Source organism: Pipistrellus hanaki (assembly GCF_964339955.1).
Source record: "Pipistrellus hanaki genome assembly, chromosome: 1".
In the NCBI taxonomy this organism is placed as follows: Eukaryota; Metazoa; Chordata; class Mammalia; order Chiroptera; family Vespertilionidae; genus Pipistrellus; species Pipistrellus hanaki.
Genome location: NC_140503.1, coordinates 203,748,987 through 203,757,896, shown reverse-complemented (window position 1 = coordinate 203,757,896; position 8,910 = coordinate 203,748,987). Strand labels below are relative to the sequence as shown.

The 8,910-nt window shown below is 45.9% G+C and overlaps 1 protein-coding gene across 1 annotated transcript in view; it reads right to left on the bottom strand.

Moving 5' to 3' along the window:
- Positions 1-1,538: 1,538 nt before the first annotated feature.
- The window catches only part of TAPT1 (transmembrane anterior posterior transformation 1), a 56,673-nt gene continuing 49,301 nt past the window's right edge, over positions 1,539-8,910 (bottom strand). The window contains exons 12-14 of the mRNA XM_084872103.1: positions 8,445-8,521; positions 5,074-5,234; positions 1,539-4,102 (exon numbers count right to left, since the gene is read on the bottom strand). Of these exons, the coding sequence (XP_084728229.1) occupies positions 3,885-4,102; positions 5,074-5,234; positions 8,445-8,521 (456 nt within the window). The 3' untranslated portion in view covers positions 1,539-3,884. The remainder of the gene's footprint in view (positions 4,103-5,073; positions 5,235-8,444; positions 8,522-8,910) is intronic.

Sequence of the window (8,910 nt, the reverse complement as noted above, 5' to 3'; positions counted from 1 at the left end):
TGATGTTTCTAACTCTCTATTTCTCTCCCTTACTCTCTGTAAAAAAGAAAAAAAAAATCAATACAATATATTAAAAAATAATAATAAAAGCTTTCCAAGGTCTGGCCCCTGCCTCCTCCTCCAGTTCCCCAGAACAAAGCTATGCCATCAAGTGTTCTCAGCACGAGGGTTGGCACTTGCCAGGCACTCAGACGCGTACCCTATGAGGAGGAAGTCCTGCTACCCTTTGGACATCTGAAGTCTGTTAGCCTCCATGTCTCTGTGCTGGTGGGCTACACTCATCCGCTCTGTGACATGCACACCACTTTCCTGAGGAAGAAGGGGCAGGCATGGCTGTTCGGCAGAGCATCCGATCAAAGAGGACTGTGCCACTGATGAGCATGCTCACTGTTCAAGACGAACCAGGGTGCCGGGAGGCTGACCACATAGTCATCTTTATCTTTTCCCCTAAAAACAATAGTAAACGTGAATCCTAGAGTATTTCAGAAGCACATGTTTCAGAGAGTCGGGTCTCAACCTCCCTCCTTCTATGTGAAGATCTTTCACTGGCCTCTTTCAGTCCCTGGCGTAAGGGGTGTGGGCTGTAATAGTCCCCTCCACACTCCGTGGCTTGGAAACGAGGGTGTGAACTGCTCTCTTGCTGCAGGCAGAGGCTTCCCTGGACCCAGGCTCCTTCCGTGGGTGCTGAGAGCGCCAAACATTTGTCTGCATGGCTGGCCGAGGGCACACCTCTGGGTTCCAGCTGGTGGGAAGCGGAGAGAAGGGAAAGGCACCTGAAATGGCATGGCATATACCCCATCAACGTCCACCCCTCCATGAGGATCAGTCCCTTGGCCACGTGGAATAGCAGGACGGGCTCGGGAAAGCAGTTCCCAGTTGGACAGTTCGGTTCCCAGCTAGCACTCTGTCTGTATGGATAACAAGGGTCTTCAGTAAAGGAGCATTTTCTTCTTTCTCTGTATACTTTATAGAGGCACTTGAAACTGCTGTTCAACTATCTTATTTTAAGCAAATTCAATAGGAAAAAAATAAGACTTAACTTACATGAAAATGTTAGACAGCTGGATTTACTTCAGAATGAAGTCGCTCGGAGATGACCTGGGCTTAGCTGTCTCCAGCACACTAGTTCGCGGACGCGTTTGCTACGGGCCTCCCCCAGGAGGGCAGGGGCTTTGTCCACTGCTGATCACAGCATTCTATAGTCCTGACACACAGGCGACTAACAAATCTCCACTGAAAGAAAAAATAAAGCTGAGACATTTCACAATGCAGTGATTTTAGATTATTTTGTGAAGTGTGTGCTTCTGCTGAGTCACCGAAAGAGAGCAGAAGGGACGTTTTTGAGGATCTAATGATAACAAGGTTCTTCCATGTGTAAAGAGTACAACATCCACATGCTAGACAAGATACAAAGTACCAAGTACCAAGAAGATCTGGACAAGCTCCTGAATGACCCTGTTACATTTCAACTCCAAAGGAAAGCTAGTAAGAGTCTGACCTATGTTGTGGCTGAGATTATTTTAAAAACCAAAATACTGTCTTTTTAAAAAAATATATTTTTATTGATTTCAGAGAGGAAGGGTGAGGGAGAGATAGAAACATCAATGATGAGAAATAATCATTGATTGGCTGCCTCCTGTACACCCTCTACTGGGTAGGAATCGAGGCAGTAACCTGGGCATGTGCCTTGGGAATCGAACCATGACCTCCTGGTTCATAGGTTGTCAGCCGACCCAAAGTCCTGTCTTGAACTTAACTCCCAGATGTGAAAAGCATATTGTGTGACATTCAAAACACTTGTAAAATGCAGGTCCCTTCATGTATTGACAGGTATTAAATGGTCTATAATCGAGTCTCAGCCTTTTGTTTCCTAAAGACAAGATTCAAACATTTTGCGACCATTATGACCAAAAGAATAATTCAAATTAGGTAGTCCTGCCACTTGTAAGTTAGAAATAAATTCACTCTACCAAATATAACAGTAAACATCATGAAAATAAATTCAGTGACCTTTTTAAAAAAGATTACAAAATTGAATTTATTGAGTTTCACACAAGATGCATTTATAAAATTAGTACCGAATGCCATTTTGACTGAAGAAGAAATGAACATCATTCCGAACTCCCAACATATCCTGCAGAGGAAATTAGAATCTGGCGGAATTGACAGCACAGTAACAGAAAAATTCGCGCTAAAGTGAAAGATACACCTCTGTCATATTCTTGCGCTGATTAGGGCTCTGTTTGGCAAAGTTTCCCCCCAAACTATTCCTATTCATTGTGGACAGTGTTTTTTTTGGTGGAGAATAAAAAGTAATTTAAAAATGGTGCTTCATTGAAACACACAGAAAGCAACTTAAAAGTCTTTTCATTTTTAACATGAAGTACTTTGAGGCCTCACAAAAGCATTTCTGTACAGTTTCCCTTTATCCCACGTGAACATTAACCTTCAGATTTCTTCACTTAATGCAAAACGTTAAAATTCACTTGTATGTCAAATGAAAAGCCAAAGTATTCAAGCTAGCTTTACGTCTCACCCAGGAACCAGACAAACCCCCTCAAATTTATCTCCGCACATCGTGTGCCTGAAATAGCAGCACAGGAGCAGAACTTCAGAATGAAAAGGTCAGAGGAACAGTGACATTTGGATGCTGAAATTAGAGGTTGCAGAATTCTTATAAAGACGCAGGAAGGTTTCTCAAACTAAAACGTGGTGGGAAACAGCTTGTCCTATGAGGCCGGCCACAAACTGATAGGTAAGCAGAAATGGACTCTTTACCTCAAACAACCAAAAAGCACCTCTTGGTTGCTGTTCCTAACATCTACACACAGACTCGTCCCCACACCAAGTCAACCACCACACCCCACTGGCTTCCTCCCCCACGGGTGCTCCCACGGGACACAGACCAGCCCCAGCCCCAGGCGCAGGCACTGCAGACAGAAAGGCTAAAGCACGTGATAAGCCGGAGCAGGACAGCTGTCAATCCACTTATTTCCTTTAAAACTGTTACTTAAAGATCTCAGTTACGGGTTGACACCTTTGAATTTTGTACAGTTCTTTAGCCGATTCAACACCAAATCCATTTATCTGTAACAATTGATGAAGCAATTAGTTTTAAAGTGAAACCAGTTATCTGTACAGTAAAGTTACCCCTGCTCTGCCTTTTTCAGTATAAAAAGTACGTCTTTGTAAGATAATTTCTATTTCACCCACTGCAATTAAACAATACACGGCTCACATTTCGCTTTGAAGAGTAAACTGAAAAAATTATAAAACATAGTCTCAGTGATGCATAACCTTCATTAGTTAACATTTTTTAAATAGGCAAACTGACTACCCTTCATCATGTCTTATTTAAGGTAGCCTTTTATTCTGATTAATTCAGATACATCTTCCAGGATTATTCTGTGGTGAGAATATTCGTCTCGACTTAAGTGTAATTACTTTTCTAAATGCTTTGGCAGATGAAGCAGTTTGAAATTGTCTGTGGAACTAGTGTGGGGCAGGGCAGGTCACATCTCGGGGAAAGCTTCCGTTTCCCAGGTAGATCCCTTCCATTGCAGAGGCCGGAGGTCAGAGCCGATGTTCTGGAAGCACAGACGGGCCGAGCTGAAGTGATCCGAGGCTGTCCCCATCAGGCCGGAGGGACGGCTGCTTCTCGAGGGAAGAGGGGTTCCCACCGCTATCCAGGCTGGAGGTCACTGCTGTTCTGTGACCTGACCTTCAACCAGGCCACATGACTGGAAGAAAGCTGCTCAGATTTGCTTTCTGTTAATAATTTAAGTTTTAAATAAATATATTAAGTGCCACGTTTTGCACCTGTCCGCCCCGGCGGCACCGTGGCTGCCTCAGGCCTCGGCGCTGGGCACAGGGAGCCGCAGAGTTCAGTCAATTCGGTTTCCGCAAATTGTGAACCTGTCTATGTCCAACAGATCTTTCTTTGCGGACCTGTGCTTCAGTTCAGAGTTTTCCTGCGTTATGTCCTTCTCTTCACCGTCTGGGGTTGTTAGGAACTGGTCGGAATTGCTTGTCACGAGTAACGGTATGACATTTTCCTTCTGATGGCTAGGCTGGCTGGTGACTGAGGCGGATAGGGTTTCTTCTGTGGAAAAACAGGGCCTTTAGTTAGAAGAGGATTTCCTCCAAATGTTTACTACAGATGAGCTTACCAATATCGCAGTACTGTACAAAAGTGCAATGATAACCAAACAGCACATTGCAGAAGCAGCCATCTATATATATAAAAGGCTAATATGCTAAGTGTCTCTCCGACCAGTCACTACGATATGCACTGACCACCAAAGGGCAGATGTTCAACGCAGGAGCTGCCAAGCTGCAGTGACTTGGCAGCAGCAGTTCTCAGGTGACACACCCCAAAACCAGAGAGGAGGGAGCCCGATTCCTCATGGAGCCAAGCGATTCTACCTTTGGCCGTGGGTTATGTTGTTGCTGGGGCACTGTCGGCCCGAATCCGGTTTACTGCACACTTGCATTTGCGTTCCACAACGTGTAGGACAGCAACTTTGCAGAGTGCCCTCTCACACTCTGGGACCCCTCAGGGGATGTCAGAGAGTTGGTTTTGGCCCAAACTTGCAGGCCAGGCTAAGGGACCCTGCAGGCCAGGCTGAGGGACCCCACCTGCCCGAGTGATCCCACTCACTCTGCAGACACCGGGAAAGGACCATGGGAGGTTGGCCACAGGGTGTGTCTGGCCCATCTCGCACAGCCCTGCCCAACTGGCCACCTTCTAATTAATTTCCTTCCAATGTGTACGAATCCATGCACCGAGTCACTAGTGATGTATAACAGAACACAGAGGCCACACCATTTCTGTTTGCTAACCTGAGTAGCAGGTGCTCACTGATGATCTACTGAATGTAAAAACTCAGAGCACTGCATGGGGTGCATCTGTGATGAGATCTAAAGAGAAACGTTAGCAATAACAACTAATAAAATGAAGTCAGACCCTGAAAGCACTGCTGCACGTGCAGGGCAGTGATTTGCTACAGGGAGAGAGAAGACAGTAACTCTCCTGAAGACGACGCAGAGAAGCGATGGGAAGGCCCCGCCTACCTTGGGAGGGTTTGCACTTGCTCTGTGGTTTGCTGGACGGTTTGCCGGGAGTGCTGGCAGGGGGAGGGTCAAAGAGCTTCTCTTCCATTTTGGCCTCCTTCACGTATTGGCATGACTTCCCCAGCAGCACAATGCTATTCAGTACTTTCAGGGATATCAACCTAAACGCAGAGAAAGACAAACGACCACTGTTGGAACTCATCTCAATCATGAGGCATGCCACCCACCACCAGGTGAATAGAGGATCTGGGAGTCGAGGCCCGAGTCTGAGACATCCCACAACGAGGGCCTAGTGCCACGCCCAGGTTTCCCCGTCACGGGGGAACCTAGGGTAAATGCCTACTTCTCATGTAAGAAGTCATAACACTTAAAAGTTATACCTTCTGACTAACACTTATTTTCTTCCTATATTCACCTTCCAAATGATTTAATTTTTTTCTCTTACTACAAAACAAATGCATTTAGTAGCTACAGATGAACAAATATATATATATATATATATAAATTAACATAGCTCCACGCTCTAGCATTGACCCCTGGGACACCTGCCGCATCCCTTTCCCCATGCTGCTGTGCATACACATCGGTTTGTACTTTTTCGCTGTTTGAAATGGGGCTATGAAGCAGGAGGGGCTGGAGTGTGGAGTCAGAGCACAGACCTGGGGTCCAAGAGTTTGAGTTCACACCTGACTCCACTGCCTAGAAGCTGCGTGAACCCTGAGTCTCTCAACCTGTCTCCAGAGGAGCTGCCTTAGATGAGGTGCTCAGAGCGGCGCCAGGCACGCAGAAACGTCAACGATCCTGTTATTTCATTATCATCATTGCTGTTTTACATAAACAGCATATGATGACTATTTCCCCCTATCAGTTAACGTTCCCCAGGGACACTATTTTAACGGGCCTGGTTATTGTGCTGTGTGGGTTATCATAGAACAAAGCCCCCTCATAGCCCCTAGTTTCTGGATATTTAGATTAAGTATTTTTCTTCTATTAAAAAGTTCCCGATTAAGAAACTTACATTAAATCTGTATTTCCTCAAAATAAATTCCTAGACAGCTATAACTACAGAAGTCAGATTTCTATATCAAAGGTATGTAACATTTTCAGGTACTTGATACAAATCTGGCACCAAAAAAAAAAAATCTGGAGAGAAAAAAAAACATACACAAAAAAACCCCCTCTTCCTATTGGAATCTCCTCATGTACGGGGCCTTACATGGCCCAGTGAGCACCCAGGACCTCACTGCCCTGTGAAGGGGGTGAGGAAGTGGCCGCTGTTTCTGACGTCTGAGATGAAACCTGGCAATGATAGGAGGTCTCAGGTGGGTGTGTGTGTGTGTGTGTGTGTGTGTGTGGTGGGGCCTGGCATCCCCTGTGGACTCTACACCAGGAGAGAATGCTCCCACCTCGCGCCTCAGAGCTCCTTGGCCAGCTGCCTGGGGATGTCTAACTTATGAGATCCGAACCCAGAACTCTCGATTCCAGCTCTAACCCACATATATTTATGTCACAGGCTTCCCCGTCACAGTAGGTGGCAATTCCATAGCCCTAACTGCTTGGCTCTAAACTCTGTACTCACATTTGATTCTTTTCATCCCCCTCCCATCAATCCCTCCACCAGTCCTGTCCAGCTCCACTTGCAAAATATGCCCCTAGCTGACAAATCCCCCTCAATTCCAGCTACAGCCACGGGCCAGAAAGGACAGTAACAGTACCTCCTGACCCAGCCGGCTTTTGCTTCTCCTCTCTCCCCTTCCATCCCCTCCCTGCCCAGCAGCCGGGTGGTCCTGGCAAGAAGCCAAGGGAAGTGGCGCTTTCTTCTGCACAGGACCTCCCAGGTGCCTGATGCCAGGGCTGCCGCGTCCTCTCCTGTGTGCTCCTGGCATCAGGCCTGCACTGTGTGCCCTGTCTGAGCCTGCCTGGCCTTCCCCTTACTCCATCCGCCTGACAGAGAGGCCCGGCTCTCTCTCCAGGGCAGCCTCCTCTGTGGCTCTCCGTCCACACACTGCCATGCTTTTCTTCCTGACGCTTGCCACCAACGGTCACTTCACAGCAAACTGTCTTTCTGATAGTTGCCTACTTTCCCTCTGGAGCTTAGGACACAAAGGCAGGTCCTTGTGTTCTTTTCGGTTGGTCCCTAGACCAGCACTGGGAGCAGCCCGAGCGCTGCTCATTGGGGAGCGCTGAGCAGAGGACCCATGAAGGCAGGGCCACGAGCTGCCCAAAGCATGAGTCTGGAAGCATGTTCCTGACTCATGATGCTCCTGAGACGATGACAAGTGACAGATGCTATGCTCCAGCAGCAGGAGCTTCCGGGCACCTGCCACGTGCCAGGCACCGGGCAGGGACAAGGTAGGAGACACAAGTGGGAAACAAAACAGTTCCGGTTGGGAAGCAGACCTCAGCCCAGGGGATGCTTCTGAGCAAATCTAGGGCTGAGGTTACTACTGTCCTGTGTGGTCTCTCCCTTTCCTCCTGGAGATACTCAGTTCTGACTGTCTCCCAGACGGACACCCGCAGCATAACTCCTCGTGCTCCACTGAAGCCAGTGCAGGGTCCCTTTCTCTTTCTGGATAAGTAAACCTAAAGCTGGGCTGGGCTGCTATCATAAATTCACTTCTTGAGAAAACTAACAGAGACAAAAACGTCTGTTCATATTGTTATTTTCTTACCATTTCTCTTCCCCAACCAGAGTGTAAGCCATGCAAGACCAACAAATTTGCAAATAAAAATTCAGCCAGTCACAGGCAGAAAACTACATTTCTGCATCTTCTGTAGGTTTCTATGACATAGGCCTCGAGTATGCTAAACCAGTGGTTGGCAAACTCATTAGTTTATAGAGTCAAATATCAACAGTACGATAGAAATTTCTTTTGAGAGCCGAAAACTGACTTTTGTGTATGGGCCACGAAGATTCAATCGCACTGTACATGTGCGTCTGCATGTGGTATTTTGTGGAAGAGCCACACTCAAGGGGCCAAAGAGCCACATGTGGTTCGTGAGCCGCAGTTTGCCGACCACTGTGCTAAACCATTCAAGTGGCAAATACAATAGAAATTCAAAAAGGTTTTTGTGCATAGAGAAATGTCTGAATGCAATGGCAGATTTCATTTTATAAAATACAGGTAAAACTTCACTTGTAAGTAAAAAGAGCTTTAAGTAAATGATTAAAATAAAATCTAAAGTGCAATTAATACTACTAGCAAACAGCAATTTAATTGAACCAGAGCTTAACTGAGTCACAAACATATTGGAGTACAAGCTGTTATGGGGCCCAGGACAGTTAGAATGGGTGTAGTATGACTTGATTATATCTTGCATTTATGCTTTACTGTGTAACCAAAAACATATTCAAGAATAGTTTATCTTACCCAAAATAGAAGAGTATGACACAGGCATAAGACAGGATTCCTTGAACTTTAATTGAGCTTGTTACAACTCTGATGAGCTAGCCAGAAACAGACCAAAACAACAAAAACACACAAACAAAACACACAACCATAGAGTTATTAGTTCATATTTAAATAAAGTCATCTATACTGATTTTAACACTTGAGGCACACACCTGTGGCCTGTCTAAATCCAAACAGGCGTTCTAAATCTGTCGATTTCTAACAAACTGGCAGCTTGTGAAACCTTTTGTGGTAGATCTGGGTGGTTCAGGCAAATCTAGAATGCTGTAACTAATGCCAATTGTTGACACTGCACCTAATTCTTAAATGACACGTTTGCCTGGCCCTAATAGAGAAGCAAATCGGGTGATTTTTATTATGAAAAATTATTCTGGAAAATACAAATAGATTCATCATGCTGTATGTGTCCCTGCTACAGCTAGCT